The 21,541-nt window shown below is 34.2% G+C and overlaps 1 protein-coding gene across 1 annotated transcript in view; it reads right to left on the bottom strand.

Annotated features, from left to right (window-relative positions):
- The window catches only part of LOC132556585 (early endosome antigen 1-like), an 84,112-nt gene that overhangs the window by 40,423 nt on the left and 22,148 nt on the right, over positions 1–21,541 (bottom strand). Inside the window, exons 6-15 of the mRNA XM_060221004.1 lie at positions 18,576–18,708; positions 18,041–18,166; positions 15,095–15,241; positions 13,336–13,419; positions 7,994–8,077; positions 7,379–7,537; positions 5,950–6,012; positions 4,449–4,532; positions 2,891–2,974; positions 1,107–1,190 (exon numbers count right to left, since the gene is read on the bottom strand). Coding sequence (XP_060076987.1) covers positions 1,107–1,190; positions 2,891–2,974; positions 4,449–4,532; positions 5,950–6,012; positions 7,379–7,537; positions 7,994–8,077; positions 13,336–13,419; positions 15,095–15,241; positions 18,041–18,166; positions 18,576–18,708 — 1,048 coding nt within the window. The remainder of the gene's footprint in view (positions 1–1,106; positions 1,191–2,890; positions 2,975–4,448; positions 4,533–5,949; positions 6,013–7,378; positions 7,538–7,993; positions 8,078–13,335; positions 13,420–15,094; positions 15,242–18,040; positions 18,167–18,575; positions 18,709–21,541) is intronic.

The following is a 21,541-nucleotide window of genomic DNA, read 5'->3' as shown; positions in this document are numbered from 1 at the left end:
TATGATACTGGGACCCTGTGAAGCTGAAGTCTTTTTATATTCTGTAGATTCATGCAGCTGTAAGGCAAAGGCTTTCTGGGAGAAAAGGAATCGCTTAAAAATTGTATCAGAAACACAAAAAAGATCTTCCAGTAAGCAACGGAGCACATGCAAATTTTGATTTTACAGCAAACAAGCCCCCTCAACTGGAAAAAAAGACTGGACTAGAAGTAAAAGTGGGCTTATTTGCGATTATTCCCCTAGGTCATTTATGTCCATTATTTTGGATAATAATTGTACCTTTTATATTGACAGATATAATATAGATATCCATTATTGTATTACCCACACAAGCCATATATGTTTTTTTATGTATTGTCGTATTACCAAAACATCTAATTTAAAAGATAAATATTATAGAGTCAAACCACAGCCAAAAACAAAGTCCCTTCAAACACAAATGTAATATCACACATATAGTCACACAAATCCTTTAAGAACACACATTATCAAAATCAAATCAGATGTTATTTTCACATCAATTTCATAAAAGTGAACAGCAACCTGGCAAAAAACCCCCAAAAATAAAAAACAACTCTTTTCCAATTAATGTTATTAAGTTAATTAATGAAGTTAATTAAACCATTCTCCAACATCTAGTCCTTGTTCAAGCGTTTTGTACAAATTAAGGGTTAGATGACCTTTCCACTGAGGCTAAAACTAATCGCCAAACATTCATTAATGCTTTATCCCATGAACACCTAAGACAAAATGTAAAAGTACAACATGCACTGATATTATACTGACTCAGCCTTCTACAATTCTGACCACAGTCCATCCATCTCATCATATCACATTAACTTCAAAATTCAAATTCTTTTTCTAAATTGCTTTTTCTTCTCTTCCCCGTTTTTTTCCTTCTTCTTTTTGAGGGATGACAGAGGGTTTGTGCATTATTATTACGAGGCTTTCACTGAAGAAGACTGAGTTCAATTTCTTGAGTCAATTACTAAACAAATGAATTAAAAGCATATGAGTCCACGCTGAGAGTGCACCACTCCTGCCATTGGAATCATTAAGCAAGAGAGAGAGCAGCTTTGTTATACCAGTTGACATTGCCCTCTAACCTGAGAAACAGATTCTGAGTTCTCTGCACGAATCATCTGCATCTCCCCCTCGGCCCTGGCCAGCTTAGAGATGTAGGTTTTTACCTGTATTGCAAAGTCACTCAACATAATGACAACATCAAGTGATGTAGACTATCACAAGGGAGCAAACTCTATTACAAGGGAGCAAACTCCAATGTTCTAATCATGAACTTATGATACAAAAACATAAGCTAAAACAGTTTTATAAAATAAACTAAACCAGTAGTCAATTTTTCAAAACAATACGTTTATAGGGGAAAACAATCTATTTAATTTCTTTTTAGAAAGAAATGTTTAAAACTTATGAATAACATTATATATCGGTTTTGTTATCTAAATTAAACAAGTTTTGATATAGCTCCAATAAAAAGATATAGATAAATACAAAAATACATTTTCATCATCTCAAAAGAAAAATGTAACAGAAAGGCAAAGCTTACATACAAAAGCAAAACAAAATCAATAGATAAATTGAACATAATCTCAAACCAAAAATAAAATGAAAAACGACAAACGATGATTTGTGTTAACCCGCCACCTAAACATGATACATCACACTAGGACATTCCACTGCTGACATACACTGTACTACACAACCTTTCTACTCATGTTTACATCCCATTACATATATCCAACATCCAACAGTGATGGGTTATGATATACCTCTCCCAGTATTAAGTATACACATATATAACATAAGGTAATCTTCTGCATAAAATCATTACAAAGTAATTGCTTCTATTGATTTTCTGAATCATTCAATCTAAAATTAAATTGAAGATCTTGTTACTCAAAGCAATACCATAAAATGGCAAAAATATTTACATATATCAAATTTATCTAAAACGATGATTCAATAGAGAGGATCCATTCAGAGGAACAGAAAAATGGCCTTGTGAAGTTTATGCAGATGATTTGCTTTACTAATATATCTGTCCTGATTTACAGTTGAAAGTTTCAAGATTTATGTAAGATGAAAGATCGATTTCAATGTCGAAAAAAAAAAAAAAAATAAAAAAAATAACAATAATGCTTTCCAAATTCCAGACATATAAGCAACAATTTCTGAGGGTATCATTATAGACATCTATAAACCTCAACTGTTCATCATATACATCTAAAGTTGTAATGAATAAACCGATCTAAGACAAGACATGTTCTGCTGTATATAAACCTATTTAATATGGTTTTGTGACAACTGATCAGATTCTTAATACATATGATGGAGATGGTCACTACATACATGTTTTACATGATATCCATGTACATGTAATTATATATATCTAATATTCCTCAGGACATCTACAAACTGTCACACTGCATGAAAATATCTAAGATTAAAAATCTAACACCAACACTGGTGCAAAATGGGGAAAAAAAGTAAATCTGCAAAATCAACTTACTTTTTCTTTTTATTGTTGATCTCAAAAACTACATTATATACAGTAATTATCAAACAAAAAAGTTCCATAGTCAAACAAAAATTCTCCAACCCGAAAATCAAATTACACATTCTTTTCATAACAAAACAAACTCTTGTGATGACAATTGCTGCTGAAAATCTTTGGAAAACTGTTGAAAATCATCACAGGTGAACATAGATAAAACTGAAAGCCAGTTATAGACAGTTGAATTAGGTTTGGTGAAGCATGTAGGATAATATACAAAACTACGCGTGTGGGCCACAAGGGGGCACCTCCAGCTACAGCAGTGAGACAAAAAGCAGGTTAATGCACGCTACTTGTGATGGTTGATGAGACTACCTGGGCCAAAGACTCGGCATGTTGTGTGCGCAGAGTTTGTAATTCCGCGTCCACTCTGGCCAGCTTGGTTACATTAGAAGTGGCCTGCATAACAAATAGTCTACAGAGGTTAAACTCTGTGGCATACTGCTGGGACATTACACACCAAATAGTCTACATATGGGACAGTGCTGGGACATACATAACAAATAGTCTACAGAGGTTAAACTCTGTGGCATATTGCTGGGACATTACAAACCAAATAGTCTACATATGGGACAGTGCTGGGACATACATAACAAATAGTTTATTCAAGTCAGACTCTAGGACATTATTGGGACACATACAAATAGTCTATAGAAGCTTGACTCTTGAATATAAATGGGTAATATATAAAAACAAAGAATGCTGCCGTATATAGAGGTTAATCTCTGGGAGAGTGCTGGAACATATCAGTATGTAACAAATATACTGGTTAAACCTGGGACTTGGCTGTAACATACATATATAATTTACAGAGGTTGAACTCTGAGACATGGCCAGGACAAATAGTCTATATAGGTTAAACTCTAGGAAAGTTCTTGGGAATACATTACATGAATTTGTTTCTGTCTTAGACAGAGCTGGGACATTGTAAACAAGTTCTCTTTCACTAGGACAGTGAGTCCTTGGCAGGGACCTAAATATCACATATTGTGTTCCAACAAGTAAAAATAGAAGTATTCGATATGGAATACAAGTGTTTAAATCACACTAGCTCTGTTATGTCATAATTACAGTAAAATGAATAAAAGAAAAGGTTCACTTATAGGTATACAAAATATTATTCCAAAGCTGTATTATTTCAGACTGATCAATTTAAGATTATCAAGTAAAGAAAATGACTTAATGCTGTCTCCATGTGGAGCCTTTCATGACTTTATACATGGACTGACAACCACCCGGTATCATTAGTGATAGACATGGTTTTATCCTTGTCCGATGTTCTATAAATAACCAGGAACTTAAGTCCTACAGAACTTTCCATCTTTCAGTGAGTGTCAAGTCTAGTATATATAAAAAATTATTTCATGATATGCAAGAGTGGTTAACAGGTAAAATAAAACAGAAGTTTAATTAGACTATATACCTGAAAATGAAATATTAAAGAAACTAAATCTTATTAAAAAATATTTCTAGCAAAAATGTGTTACTCTACACCTGGAAACAAAAGTTGTGTCACTTCTATAAAGGGCATAGAACTGCTAGTACTGCATTGTGTCAGTTTAAGAGGAGCTTAAAATGCGTTGTAAAAAAAAAAGCAAAAAAAAATATTTGGATTTCAATGCATCAGTTTAAACAAGAAAAACGTGAAAATATCAACATACACTTAAAAAATCCATTCAATTTGTGAAAAAAACAAGAAAATAAATAGTAAATCTATATAAGTATATGTAAAGAATGATAAAAATAGGTAATTTACTTTTACATTAAAAAACATTGTGTTGAACTGATTTAAAAAAAATATTTTAAAATAGCTTCATAATTTCTAAAACAAATACTTCAAATTTTCTCTCCTTAACACACACAGTATACATACATCAGATTTAGATTCATCGGCTTGCTTTCTCAATGAGGAAAGTTCCTCTTCCACAATCTTGTTTCTTGCCTCTAGCCGTTGTAACTGTTGAATTGAAAATATCATTTTATAATCTTGTACAACAGTACAGGAACAGGCATTAATAACAAAGACCAGGAGAAATATTCTGTGTTGCTGATTTTATCTGCCAATTAGCCCATGTCTAGTGATAAACCATTCAATATATTTCTGTTCTGTAGCAATACTACAAAATATATGTCTTAGAGAAAAACACATAAATGACCAGAAAAAGAAATCTTAGCTAAAACAATCGAATATTACAACACATCTCAGTATAGACAAACACATATCTCAGTCCATACATAAACAAATCTCAGTATAGACAAACACTTATCTCAGTCCATACATAAACAAATCTCAGTATAGACAAACACATATCTCAGTCCATACACAAACAAATCTCAGTATAGACAAACACATATCTCAGTCTATACATAAACAAATCTCAGTATAGACAAACACATATCTCAGTCCATACATAAACAAATCTCAGTATAGACAAACACATATCTCAGTCCATACACAAACAAATCTCAGTATAGACAAACACATATCTCAGTCCATACACAAACAAATCTCAGTATAGACAAACACACTTCAGCATAGACCAGTGCTTCATAGCTGGACAAAACTAATATTTGCCTTGACAAAAACATCTTAGTCAAGACAAAATGTAATTCCTAGCCAAGGCAAAACATATCTTATTTAAGACAAAACATAATTCCTAGCCAAGATAAAACATATCCTAGCCAAGACAAAACATATCTTAGTTAAGACAAAACATAATTCCTAGCCAAGACAAAACATATCTTAGTTAAGACAAAACATAATTCCTAGCCAAGACAAAACATATCTTAGTTAAGACAAAACATAATTCCTAGCCAAGACAAAACATATCTTAGTTAAGACAACACATAATTCCTAGCCAAGACAAAACATATCTTAGTTAAGACAACACATAATTCCTAGCCAAGACAAAACATATCTTAGTTAAGACAAAACATAATTCCTAGCCAAGACAAAACATATCTTAGTTAAGACAACACATAATTCCTAGACAACACATAATTCCTAGCCAAACAAAACTTAACATAAACAGAACACATCTTAATTTTGACAAAAAATATCTTTAAATAAACAAATCATATCATTGCCTACATAAAACACTTCTGAGGATATACAACTGCATTTGAAAATATTCAAACATGTTTTAACTTTGACAAATATTTCTGTTGTTAGAGAAATATATATGATGTAACTTAATTCATTGCATAATATCATGTAAAATTATCTTGAATAGGTATATGAGATTCATTACTGACTACTGTAAACTTTTTTTTTCTATTTAAAAATAAGGTGAGATTGGACATTAATATTAGTGCACAAAGAGAGCCCATGTGTGTTATATTAGAAGCAAGTCAAACACTGTTGTCAAGGTTACCTCATCACTGGAGCGCTTGTTCTTGTCCTCAATCTGGATCAAATTGTTAGTCTGCTTGTCCAACTAAAACACGAGGCAAACACAAAACTCAAGTTACAGTCACACACACAGTTGCTAGCCATCTCTACAGCTCCCTACACAGAATGTAGTATCGTATAAAATACCTACAGCTTGTTGTGTCTACAGCTCCCTACACTGATTGTAGTATTGTACAAAATACTATAGCTAGCCATCTCTACAGCTCCCTACACAGAATGTAGTATTGTACAAAATACTATAGCTAGCCATCTCTACAGCTCCCTACACTGAATGTAGTATTGTATAAAATACCTACAGCTTGTTGTCTCTAGGTCTCCCTTCATAGAAAGTAGTATTGTATAAAATACCTATAGCTAGCTGTCTCTAGGTCTCCCTACACAGACTTAAGCATTGTATAAAATACCTATAGCTAGCTGTCTCTAGGTCTCCCTACACAGACTTAAGCATTGTATAAAATACCTATAGCTAGCTGTCTCTAGGTGTCCCTACACAGACTTACGCATTATATGTCATGTATGAAATACCTATAGCTAGCTGTCTCTAGGTGTCCCTACACAGACTTACGCATTATATGTCATGTATAAAATACCTATAGCTAGCTGTCTCTAGGTGTCCCTACACAGACTTACGCATTATATGTCATGTATAAAATACCTATAGCTAGCTGTCTCTAGGTGTCCCTACACAGACTTACGCATTATATGTCATGTATAAAATACCTATAGCTAGCTGTCTCTAGGTGTCCCTACACAGACTTACGCATTATATGTCATGTATAAAATACCTATAGCTAGCTGTCTCTAGGTGTCCCTACACAGACTTACGCATTATATGTCATGTATAAAATACCTATAGCTAGCTGTCTCTAGGTGTCCCTACACAGACTTACTCATTATATGTCATGTTTAAAATACCTATAGCTAGCTAGCTGTCTCTACGAGTCCCTACACAGACTTACGCATTATATGTCATGTATAAAATACGTATAGCTAGCTGTCTCTAGGTCTCCCTACACAAAATATAGCCTAGTATCCGAAGGATGTGATATCTGATTTTTCAAAGATATTCTTATGTTTTAAACCACAAAAAAATTCATATATTTCAATGGCAACAGCAGCAAAGTAAGAAAAATGTGAAATCTATTCTACAATTTCTAAATATATTGTAATTGATATAATTGACAATATCTAGCTGTAATAATAGTTGTCTCTCCTAGCATATCAGATAAAGCAGAGCAGTTAGTTATGTAAATATAATTCAAATGAAACATCCACATTTTCCAAAGTAAACAAGTCACAATAAACATAGTACTTCTCCAAGCTACACAATTTGACTGTCACAAGGTTACATAGCATATACAGCAGTAGTAATATTAGACAGCTTTTTATACCTCACTAACAGCTGCGTCACGTTTCTCCTGTAATGTCAAAACATCCCTGCGAAGTTTCTGGATCGTCTCGTCACGACGGGCGAGCTCTGATTTGAGGACCTCGTGGTGGTCTTTGGTTGACACCTGACTGTCTCGAAGTCTCTCTTGAAGGACTCCAATCTACAAACAGAACATACATTTATTATATGTAAAACAGTAATACCTATCTAATACAGATTCTCCTTACTCAGGCTTTTTCAGTTATAACTGTGTTCTCTATTGCAACACATCAGAATCTTACAATTGAGGATTAAATTTGATGTTACAACATCATTTGATAATTTGATCAGAATCTAATTTTCAAGGTTATCACAGAGCTGTAAATCTTCGTCCAAAGATATGAGAGGGGGTATTATGATCTTATTGGTGTCAAATTATGCCAAAATAAGTTTTTTATGGTATTTCTCTTTAATGTGATAGCTGAAATGAATGAGAGTGAATATATCAGTATGTTACTGAGTAAGAAATAGAAATGCATTTGGTCACAAAGCATCTGATATCATAAGCTCCAGGTAATATTGTATGTTCCCATAGATCTCCCAAAATAGAAGTTGTACAGACTGGTCATTATCTTACCTCCTCCATAGACTTCTTCCTCTGGTCACGAAGCTCTTGTAAGTCATGTTCTTGGTTCCTCAGTTTCCGTTCGTAATGTCCAATCTATAGTGGAGGGAATGGAGCATGCGATTATATTATTATAATTATTAATTATAACAGAGATACTGGCCTTCATACAAAACAGTTCTACCATTCCATCTGATCATGGTGGATATAAAATATAGGTGGTGATACTGAAGCACGTTTACTTTGTTACCTGTTATATAACATAGATGGTAATACTGAAGCACGTTTACTTTGTTACCTGTTATATAATACAGGTGGTGATACTGAAGCATGTTTACTTTGTTACCTGTTACATAATACAGGAGGTGATACTGAAGCACGTTTACTTTGTTACCTGTTATATAATATAGATGGTGATACTGAAGCACGTTTACTTTGTTACCTGTTATATAATATAGATGGTGATACTGAAGCATGTTTACTTTGTTACCTGTTATATAATATAGATGGTGATACTGAAGCACGTTTACTTTGTTACCTGTTATATAATATAGATGGTGATACTGAAGCATGTTTACTTTGTTACCTGTTATATAATATAGATGGTGATACTGAAGCATGTTTACTTTGTTACCTGTTATATAATATATATATATGGTGATACTGAAGCACGTTTACTTTGTTACCTGTTATATAATATAGATGGTGATACTGAAGCATGTTTACTTTGTTACCTGTTATATAATATAGATGGTGATACTGAAGCACGTTTACTTTGTTACCTGTTATATAATATAGATGGTGATACTGAAGCACGTTTACTTTGTTACCTGTTATATAATATAGATGGTGATACTGAAGCATGTTTACTTTGTTACCTGTTATATAATATAGATGGTGATACTGAAGCATGTTTACTTTGTTACCTGTTATATAATATAGATGGTGATACTGAAGCACGTTTACTTTGTTACCTGTTATATAATATAGATGGTGATACTGAAGCATGTTTACTTTGTTACCTGTTATATAATATAGATGGTGATACTGATTTACTTTGTTACCTGTTATATAATATAGATGGTGATACTGAAGCATGTTTACTTTGTTACCTGTTATATAATATAGATGGTGATACTGAAGCACGTTTACTTTGTTACCTGTTATATAATATAGATGGTGATACTGAAGCATGTTTACTTTGTTACCTGTTATATAATATAGATGGTGATACTGAAGCATGTTTACTTTGTTACCTGTTATATAATATAGATGGTGATACTGAAGCATGTTTACTTTGTTACCTGTTATATAATATAGATGGTGATACTGATAAAGAACATTAGACTGCACTTTCAGATAAAGTTTTCTTTTTGATAAAATATTTAAGAAGAATCTGATCTAATCATTGTAAGTCTTGGTGAACAGTGATAATATCATATATATATATTACAATGTGTATTCCAAGGTTCCAACATATGATTGCTGTATCCTGTAATACCTGGTATGTTTGAGACCTCATTCCATCATCATAGTAATAAATAGATCATAAGACTACAAAAGTAAACTAGATACCTTAATCTATCTTCTCTTTATCATAAAATGGCTACATAACTGACAAGTTCTAAGGGAGAGAATGTACAAGTGAATTAACAGACCTCATTTAGATAAACTTCTGTTATTTCTTGACAAAAAAAAATATTTTCAGTTGCTCTTTCTAGTAGACTTTGGAATTCTTGATTCTCAAGACTGAAAGAACATTTGTGTCAAAAAAGGGCCAAAATCTGGGTGTCTCACTCTTTAATATGATCATTTTAAAAAAGTATGACACTAGGTTGAGGTGCATTACATAAGATATGGATTTTAAACAGGTATTTTCACTTCAACTGTACAATGCACATGCTTAATGGTAAATTTACCTTTGTACTAGATTTCCCTATCAGTGTAAAGTTCATTGACTTGATATGAATTAAGTAAAACTATTAAAGTCCTGACTAGAAGCTTAAAAGTCCAATTCTCAAAGGGTAAAGCCCTAATTAGTAATCAAAAGCTCTCATTCTCAACAGGTACAGCCCTGACTAGTAGTCTCAATCTTTAATTCTCCACAAGTACAGTCCTGACTTGTAGTCAAAATCTCTAATTCTCCACAGGTAAAGCCCTAACTTGTAGTCTTAATCTCTAATTCTCCACAAGTAAAGCCCTGACTAGTAGTCTAAATCTCTAATTCTCCACAGGTAAAGCCCTGACTTGTAGTCTAAATCTCTAATTCTCCACAGGTAAAGCCCTAACCTGTAGTCTAAATCTCTAATTCTCCACAGGTAAAGCCCTGACTAGTAGTCTAAATCTCTAATTCTCCACAGGTAAAGCCCTGACTAGTAGTCTAAATCTCTAATTCTCCACAGGTAAAGCCCTAACTTGTAGTCTAAATCTCTAATTCTCCACAGGTACAGCCCTGACTAGTAGTCTAAATCTCTAATTCTCCACAGGTAAAGCCCTAACCTGTAGTCTAAATCTCTAATTCTCCACAGGTAAAGCCCTAACTTGTAGTCTAAATCTCTAATTCTCAAAAAGTGAAATAATAGGCAAGGGAAATATCAGGCACTTTGATTATGAACATGAAGTGTTTATCATATGTAGGTATATATACCCAAAACAGAGACTTATCCTGGTGCATTAGGTCACGTGGATCCATGGTGTAGCACTGATGTCAACCTACATAGGGGTTATAGTAATCCTCGAGTTACCCCAATGTCTGATTACAGTAACTGACTTCACAATTAGGGGTTACAGTAATCCTCGAGGTACTCCAATGTCTGATTAAAGTAACTGACTTCACAATTAGTTTAAATGTCAGTTTTTATGGTACTGGTATGTTTGTCTTGTATTCAGGTAATTATGAACACAGAAATTCATTCTATCTGACATAAAGTTTTCCGATGTCTACCATTCCACTGTATTAAATATCCAGAGAAATGTGACAGCATTACAACATCAGACTAATCAGTATAAAAAGTAGATCAGGTTCCAGAACTCTGGAATTGATGGAACACCCACATTCATATCACATAAATCTCCGCTCAAGTTGGAAACATCCTTGACTCCCACACTAGCCACAAGAAGTGTAGGTATCTGTAAACAGAATCTAGTGATAATTTTGATGTGTTACTTATCCAGCACTCTGATATAACACAATACCTGGCAGTATCTAAGTGACACTTCTACAAGATTTCGGAGAAGTATTTGATCTCCACACAGAGTGTGTGTATGTAAGTCACAGACAGGTGTACTGAGGTCAATATAAGAGACACCATACCTTGGAGTAGTTATAATTTTACCTCACAAATTAAACACCTGTCAGTAAAACATAACAGCTGAGTGTCCCGGCACGAGTGTAACAGGTCTAAACAGGGACACCAATAATCAATACTGGCTGTACAGCACCTGACAGTATCTGTGGTACAGTCGGGGCCCAGGACGTGTCCAGTAATCAAGTGACAAAATAAAACAGCTACCAACAACATTGATTATTGACACTAATGGACCATTGTTTATGTAGCAGAGCAGCAGTTAAAATTCTAGCATTTCATCCCTTCACAGTATTCAATATTGGATTGCAAAACACATCTGAATATTGATAAGACTATAAATCAATATTTAATCCTGATTGATTGTTTGATTGATCCAATATAATAATACATTTTCTATTCTCCACTGAAATAATGCAGGTGCTTCACACCTGCTGAAAAAGCAAATGTTCACCATTTTCACTATGCTGCTGCATATCCTCAATGTCCACAAGATCGCAATAATTTACCACGTCCACTGAACTACTTCAGGTTCTTGATGTCCACTAAACCATTGTGGATTTTTATCATCCACTGAACTAATGTAGATTCTCCATATCCACTGAACAATGTACATTCTCCATATCCACTGAACAATATAGATTCTCCACATCTACTGAACAATGTAGATTCTTCACATCCACTGAACAATGTAGATTCTTCACATCCACTGAACAATGTAGATTCTTCACATCTACTGAACAATGTAGATTCTCCACATCCACTGAACAATGTACATTCTCCACATCCAATGAACAATATAGATTCTTCACATCTACTGAACAATGTAGATTCTTCACATCCACTGAACAATGTAGATTCTTCACATCCACTGAACAATGTAGATTCTCCACATCCACTGAACAATGTACATTCTCCACATCCAATGAACAATATAGATTCTTCACATCTACTGAACAATGTAGATTCTTCACATCCACTGAACAATGTAGATTCTTCACATCCACTGAACAATGTAGATTCTTCACATCTACTGAACAATGTAGATTCTTCACATCTACTGAACAATGTAGATTCTCCACATCCACTGAACTACAGTAGGTTCTCTACATCCACTATTTCCAGATTTTCGAACAATAACTGTCCATTTCTGTTCTAACTTAGGCACAAGTGTTGAGATCAGGGTAAGGCAGAATGGTTTATGGGTTTTTGAATGTATGTGTGTGTGAAGTTCTTTTGATTAGTGTTACGTCAGACATAGAATTATTATAATGTTGAATAACGGTATTTACAAACTGGGTCTGCGGATTAACTTGTAAGGTGGCCATGGCTTTTAAATGATATCTGATTACAGTTTAGTTAAACTGCTTCTTATTAAAAGAAATTAAAGGTCTCCTGCATATTACGTTAGATATCAAATGACATTTTGAGCCGTCTTGTTTACACAGGAAGACAAAAAATCTATTCATTTTCTTATACCAAATAATGTGTCACAAATGTACTTCATAATACACACTTGTACAAATTTAATATTGTAAGTCATATTGACTTATCAACATTCATCAAAATATTTACAACTTACAGATAATTTTAGTCATGCAATAAAACTAGAGAGTTTTAAGAAAGCAACTTTGATGAATGACAACAAATTCTTGTGTTAATACAGGACAGTGCAGAGTTTCTATAAATATAATGTGTATTCTATGTATATCGTTATCAGTTACTGTGAAAAGGTAGAAGACCTTATTTAATCCACTACAAATTTTTTATCAATACTGCAAGTTTTATACCACACTTTTAGAAGTATTTGGTTTAACACAGGAAACAGAAATACAAGTGATGAAGAAGATTTACAAAGTTCAAGAGTTCTTGGATAAAGGGATTAGAGACTACATTTTTTTTTACTTTTGAGGGATGAAATGTTTGACCTTAGATGAGTAAGATGTCTGACCTTGGATGGAAAAGATGTATGACTTTGGATGAATGAGATATTTGACCTTGAAAGAATGAGCTTTTTGACCTTGAATATATGAAATATTTAATACTTACATCCTTGGATGACTTGGAGGCGTAGTCCTTGGCATGTGATACCTCTAGCTTCAGTTGGCGAATGGCTTCCTCGGCCTTGGCAGTCTGTCAATGTAACACTATATAGTCACATATAGCTCTTACTTTCTTCAACATCATTTTAATTACATCTTAAGATTAAGGTAAATACTTCATATAAAAAAAAAAGATGGAAATTCTCTCCTCAAAGATCAGCTTTGATGGTGTTTTCAATGAAAAGGTAAAACTATGCTAAGTTAAGCAATTGTGTATACTAATTTTGCTTTGCAAATAAATGTGTTCAAAACGTTACGGGTAGAATCTTGCTATGCTAAGCTATTCTAGAATGCATGTATGTATGTTTGCTTGTTTGCTTTCTTTAAAATAATAATGAAAAGGTGGTCTGTGTATATAAATAGGGTTTGACTAAGAGAATAACCAAAACATATTTTTCAAAAATAATTTCCTTTGGTCAATTTTGACAGTGAAACTAATATGACCTTTAGTTCTTAGGTTGACTAATGAAGGAAACACTAAGCGAGCAGTTATAAGCTTTATTGATACATTATTATTTTGTGGACGAGAGTCGGTGAAGCATAAACTAGCGATACACATCTAACTATAAGCATGGCATTCCTGTGGGGTGACACAATGAAACACACTGCCCTATACAACCATTGTGTCAGGTTTAAAGGCTGTGATGATGGTATACATGCATATATGCATACCATGGGAGTTTTAGGTATATATTGGTAGACAGGTTTGGACAGGAAGACCTGCCATACCTTTTACACATAAAGTTGAAGGTTTTGCTGTTGATTTTATTGACTCCCTCTTGTTCCATTATAACTAATCATTTTATGATGTAATGATCAACATTCATCAATTAATGATAAATATCAGCAGACATAATCCAAGTAAACAGTGCAATAATATCAGAGTTTAACCAAGGTATGAAACCTAATAGTGAAATGTTATCAAAGTTTAACCAAGGTATGAAACCTAATAGTGAAATGTGATCAGAGTTTAACCAAGGTATGAAACCTAATAGTGAAATGTGATCAGAGTTTAACCAAGGTATGAAACCTAATAGTGAAATGTGATCAGAGTTTAACCAAGGTATGAAACCTAATAGTGAAATGTTTAACCAAGGTATGAAACCTAATAGTGAAATGTGATCAGAGTTTAACCAAGGTATGAAACCTAATAGTGAAATGTGATCAGAGTTTAACCAAGGTATGAAACCTAATAGTGAAATGTTATCAAAGTTTAACCAAGGTATGAACCCTGTCTGACCACCCTTTTGTTCCCTTAAATCTTATAGAGTTTGTGAACAAATTAGTTAAACCAGCAAAAGAAGATTTAGTGTAAATATACGAAATATATAGCGTAAATGTGCCCAATATATAGCGTAAATGTGCCCAATATATAGCGTAAATGTGCCCAATATATAGAGTAAATGTGCCCAATATATAGGGTAAATGTGCCCAATATATAGAGTAAATGTGCCCAATATATAGAGTAAATGTGCCCAATATATAGAGTAAATGTGCCCAATATATAGAGTAAATGTGCCCAATATATAGTGTACCATGCTGACACCACTTAGACACTCTTAAAAACACTAGGATGGAATAACATATTGCAATACATATAACTGGATGAATTAAGTATGGTCTGAGATGTCATAAAGCTGGGCCTGAAATTATTTTTATGTTTGTATACTGAGGTTAGTAACGACAGTTATATAATCGCTAATTACCTCCCCTACAGAATAGCGCTGCTTTTCCTGTAACATTTTAATGGTCTGTTGGTGTGTAGTGTTCTCCGACTCACGACGGCCAATTTGAGTGTGCAGGTCTGAAAGCTGTGCTTGGAGGGCCGAAATCTTCCGTTCTCTGTTGGAAACCTGGCAGGCATGGGCAAACAGAAGTCACACTAGTGTAACAATAGTACACAACAAACAGTAGGCAAACACAAGCAAGCATCACAAACACCTCATACACCAGAGTGTAAAACCAACAAATAGTACATTACAAACAAAACATAAATCTGGGTATCTTTGGGGAAACGGACTAAAATCAATGACAGGTTAAAATTCTCACTCTCTCCTTTTTTTCTTGTTTGATTTTCAATTTCCTTTCTTCTCTTTCTTTTTTTTTATGTTTCACTTTCATTTTTTTCTTATTAAAACTAATTCGGAATTTCTTAAACAAAACAAGAAAAATAAGTCATCTTTGGAAATGGATAATTTTAATTAAGATACTGTAATATGCAATAAATCCCTGCAGACCAACATTAACAGCTAGTTGATTAGCTGTACACATATTAAATCTATGGAGACAAAGTCTACAATTTTTACTGATAGTTTACAAAAACAAGAGGGCCAAGGACCTTAGAATCAAATGTGTTAAGATTTCAATACAGATACAAATTCTTCAATATCTACCGATGGTTTGCATATTACAAGAGGGCCATTGGTCTATCTTTAAGGGTCACCTATGAAATGAATGCGTTAACAGAAGCATGAAAGTAACATTTAGAAGTTTGTAGGACATACACTACCCAAATGAATGGTCCATACAGAACAAGCAGCTTTTTTCCAGCATTAACCTCAGATTCACTACAAAGTTGCTGAGCGAAGTTGTAATAATTAGCAGTTAGTGAACACTTAAGCCCCAGCTAGCCCTCCTCAATCCCCTGGAGGGTCAGCCCTTTTAATGAGCGGATGTAAGTCCTAGTGACAGTAAGATTATTACCAACTATAAAACATCTGATATCCTATCACATAAAAATGAATCTCACCAAGCTTGGTAAACATTCAGAAGAGAAAACAAATCTCATGCATGTAATAAGCTAAGACTTTTGTCTCCATTGATCTAAAATGATGTAAATTTCCTTGAATTCTTTTTTTTTTTTTTTAAATTTTGCCCTGGTTTTTAAGATGTGCAAACTTCGATAATTGAGAAGTAATTTGATTTTAATTTTCTAAACTTTCTGTATCAGTAATGAAATTCTAAACCAGAGATAAATGTCTTCCACACTAGGTTTTGTGATACAATTGATCCTCTGAAGCTTTATGACAGGAAACACACAACATAAGACACATACATGATATGTAATATACTAAAGATAGAAAACACTGCGAGGCAGTTGTGTGATACACTAGTGATTAACTACAGGCAAAACAAGATAATGAAAGCTTCAACCACAACATATAAAACTGTACTATATTACACAAAGCAAAAAATCTTACTTGAAAGCATAGAAACAATCAATTTCATAGACATCAGATATCTTTAGTCAGTTTATAAGAAAATGTCTTCTGAGTCAGATGATTTTATCATCAGCAATAAAACCATTTGGAGTTCAAATCCTAGCTGATAATTTTGTTTGTTTCATGTTTGTTTTGAAAAAGACAGTACAAATTCTGCAAAATGTTTCCTATGAATATCATTAGTTATAAGTGATCTCATGAAAGATATACACTTTTAGTCACAAAATATAAACTAAAAGTTGATCATATACTCCAAGTATGGCATTCTTTTACTTATAAAGAAAAAAAGTGGGTTTTTTTTTTTTTTTTGAGATTATGATTCACAATTTGTCTTTGCCAAATATATGTTTTACTGTACATGCAAAGAGCAAAGAGATTAAAGTTACGATAACTGATATCTTATGTGATCCTGAAAACTGATATCTTATGTGATGCTGACAACATTGTGGATATCAAATCTGTGGTACTGATACCATGTGGATATCAAATCTGTGGTACTGATACCATGTAGATAACTTGTCTGTGGTACTGATACATTGTTGATATCAAATCTGTGGTACTGATACCATGTGGATATCAAATCTGTGGTACTGATACATTGTTGATATCAAATCTGTGGTACTGATGTGGATATCAAATCTGTGGTACTGATACCTTGTTGATATCAAATCTGAGGTACTGATACCATGTGTATATCAAATCTGTGGTACTGATACCATGTGGATATCAAATCTGTGGTACTGATACCTTGTTGATATCAAATCTGAGGTACTGATACCATGTGGATATCAAATCTGTGGTACTGATACTATGTGGATATCAAATCTGTGGTACTGATACCATGTGGATATCAAATCTGTGGTATTGATACTATGTGGATATCAAGTCTGTGGTACTGATACCATGTGGATATCAAATCTGTGGTACTGATACCTTGTGGATATCAAATCTGTGGTACTGATACCATGTGGATATCAAATCTGTGGTACTGATACCTTGTTGATATCAAATCTGAGGTACTGATACCATGTGGATATCAAATCTGTGGTACTGATACTATGTGGATATAAAATCTGTGGTACTGATACCATGTGGATATCAAATCTGTGGTATTGATACTATGTGGATATCAAGTCTGTGGTACTGATACCATGTGGATATCAAATCTGTGGTACTGATACCTTGTGGATATCAAATCTGTGGTACTGATACCATGTGGATATCAAATCTGTGGTACTGATACCATGTGGATATCAAATCTGTGGTATTGATACTATGTGGATATCAAATCTGTGGTACTGATACCATGTGTATATCAAGTCTGTGGTATTGATACTAAGTGGATATCAAGTCTGTGGTACTAATACCCTGTGGATATCAAATCTAATTTCAGACTACCCTGACACATAACTCTAGAGACTTAATGCTCACCTCCATTTGCATGTCCTCAATACGCTGCTCTGCTTGTCGTAAATCTCTCTTGAGCTGCATGATGGCGAAATCTTTCTCTGCAGATTGATTAGGGGTTTGAGACTCAGCTTGTCCATCTATACGTCTCTGTTAAAATAGAGTCATATTTCAATTGTAACAGGCCAGTTTCTAGATTTACTTCACAAAAGTGAATTATTCACATGATTTATGATTGTAAGATAGTCAGGTAACTGTAAATGACAATCAGCTTACAATTATAAAGACAATCTTTCTTCATTTCTTAAAATCTGCCTCCATTGCATAATAAATAAGTATATTCTCACCAATGTATCATGTTTTTGGTTCAACCCTAATAATCAAGTCTCTATGCATGGCTCACAATTATATTCACATTAATCTAAGTTATAGGTAAACACCCTTAGCTGTGTCCTCAGAAATATACAGTGGACCCTCAATAGTCCAGACACCTTAGTTACTGGCGACTGTGATCATCTGTCTCACCAGAGACACTTGTCTGTGTCCTACTGTGACATACCTCTTCACGAGAGACCCTGGTCTGCGTCCTGAGTAAGTTGATCTCCTGCTGTAGCTTGTCCATCTGTTCGTCTTTACGACGGAGTTGATCCCTCAGGTCCCTGGATCGTTCTTCAGCATCTTCTACTGTTCTTCTGTAACAGAAACAACATTATTGTAGACAATATTTCCTGACATGCCCTTGTAGGCTTGTTGTATTACGTATAACATTACTGTAGATATTGTTACACAATATAGTGAGACCAGTTATAGTATCATCATTACATTGACTGTCTATCACTATGGTTATGGGACGATGACAGACAAATGTAGATAATTGTTGCTCGACACACCTCCTGGACTGAATCCTGTAAGCAGAGGATAAAGACTGAATCCTGTAAGTAGAGGATAAAGACTGAATCCTGTAAGTAGAGGATAAAGACTGAATCCTGTAAGTAAAGGATATAGACTGAATCCTGTAAGTAGAGGATAGAGACTGAATCCTGTAAGTAGAGGATAGAGACTGAATCCTGTAAGTAGAGGATATAGACAGAATCCTGTAAGTAAAGGATATAGACTGAATCCTGTAAGTAGAGGATAGAGACTGAATCCTGTAATTAAAGGATATAGACTGAATCCTGTAAGTAGACGATAGAGACTGAATCCTGTAAGTAGAGGATAAAGACTGAATCCTGTAAGTAGAGGATAAAGACTGAATCCTGTAAGTAGACGATATAGACTGAATCCTGTAAGTAGAGGATAAAGACTGAATCCTGTAAGTAGAGGATAAAGACTGAATCCTGTAAGTAGACGATATAGACTGAATCCTGTAAGTAGAGGATAGAGACAGAATCCTGTAAGTAGAGGATAAAGACTGAATCCTGTAAGTAGAGGATATAGACTGAATCCTGTAAGTAGAGGATATAGACAGAATCCTGTAAGTAGAGGATAGAGACTTAATCCTGTAAGTAGAGGATAAAGACTGAATCCTGTAAGTAGAGGATAAAGACTGAATCCTGTAAGTAGAGGATAGAGACTAAATCCTGTAAGTAGAGGATAAAGACTGAATCCTGTAAGTAGAGGATAGAGACAGAATCCTGTAAGTAGAGGATAAAGACTGAATCCTGTAAGTAGAGGATAAAGACTGAATCCTGTAAGTAGAGGATATAGACTGAATCCTGTAAGTAGAGGATAAAGACTGAATCCTGTAAGTAGACGATATAGACTGAATCCTGTAAGTAAAGGATATAGACAGAATCCTGTAAGTAGACAATATAGACAGAATCCTGTAAGTAGAGGATAAAGACTGAATCCTGTAAGTAAAGGATATAGACAGAATCCTGTAAGTAGACGATATAGACAGAATCCTGTAAGTAGAGGATAAAGACTGAATCCTGTAAGTAAAGGATATAGACAGAATCCTGTAAGTAGACGATATAGACAGAATCCTGTAAGTAGAGGATAAAGACTGAATCCTGTAAGTAGAGGATATAGACTGAATCCTGTAAGTAGAGGATATAGACAGAATCCTGTAAGTAGAGGATAGAGACTTAATCCTGTAAGTAGAGGATAAAGACTGAATCCTGTAAGTAGAGGATAAAGACTGAATCCTGTAAGTAGAGGATAAAGACTAAATCCTGTAAGTAGAAGATAAAGACTGAATCCTGTAAGTAGAGGATAGAGACAGAATCCTGTAAGTAGAGGATAAAGACTGAATCCTGTAAGTAGAGGATATAGACTGAATCCTGTAAGTAGAGGATATAGACTGAATCCTGTAAGTAGAGGATAAAGACTGAATCCTGTAAGTAGAGGATAGAGACTGAATCCTGTAAGTAGAGGATATAGACAGAATCCTGTAAGTAGAGGATATAGACAGAATCCTGTAAGTAGACGATATAGACTGAATCCTGTAAGTAGAGGATATAGACTGAATCCTGTAAGTAGAGGATATAGACTGAATCCTGTAAGTAGACGATATAGACTGAATCCTGTAAGTAGAGGATATAGACAGAATCCTGTAAGTAGACGATATAGACTGAATCCTGTAAGTAGAGGATATAGACTGAATCCTGTAAGTAGAGGATCTAGACTGAATCTTGACAGCAGAGAATATATACTGATTCCTAAGTAAAAGATATGACATGATTTTAGTAATTTGAGCAGACTGACTTAAAGAAAGAAACACATTCTGACAACATATATTGCTTCTACAGATATGGTAGGAGCTAGCTACATTGGTCCATAGTAAATATTCCACATATTTCTGAGAAGTATTGTTACTGCATATCTGCTCCTCTTCACATAAAATACCAATAAAGCTGAGACCAATTGAGATACAAAGAATACTTGAGGAAGAAGTCTGAAACACTAAGTAGTAAAGTCCCAAACATCCTTACCTTGGTCGAGTGGGATATACATATTTGGCTGATGGAACAGGTACAGGTTTTTTATCCATAAATATTAGGTTCCCACGAACAGAGAGGAGTAACTAGCACCAGGAGATCAGCAAAGCATACTGCATACAGGTTTTAAATTTGGGCTGATCTGAGCAGTGAACATGATATGCGAGTTATACGATTCTGAAATCTGATAACAGGCTTTTGTTTCAAAATTAAATATCCAGTTACTGGTAATTAGCATGGTTCTAAAACCTTTGGGTTTTTCTTTAATATTTATTTTATCATAATGTATGCCAAGACTTTGTTGAACAATGAATATTGTACCGGTTCTGCAAGAAGAGTGTGTGTATGTCTGAAACTTTTACCACAGAAATCCCCTGATTGATGACTGATCGGTGACAGAGTATTGGGAGGGAAGTCATTATCATTAATCTCTGGTCTCACACCATTACCCCTTAAAACCTCTGTGAAACATAATAACATGTACACCCGGACAAGCTGGCTGAGTTCTCATTCAATACACAAGCCAGCTGACAAAATGTATGTCTGTGAACATAGCTAGCCTGCTGTACACATGTGGACGAATCAA

Source organism: Ylistrum balloti, unplaced genomic scaffold (assembly GCF_031769215.1).
Source record: "Ylistrum balloti isolate Yb309-2 unplaced genomic scaffold, AGI_CSIRO_Ybal_v1 Utg370580, whole genome shotgun sequence".
In the NCBI taxonomy this organism is placed as follows: Eukaryota; Metazoa; Mollusca; class Bivalvia; order Pectinida; family Pectinidae; genus Ylistrum; species Ylistrum balloti.
Note: the sequence above shows the minus strand (reverse complement) of the source record. Positions and strands in the feature narration are given on the sequence as shown.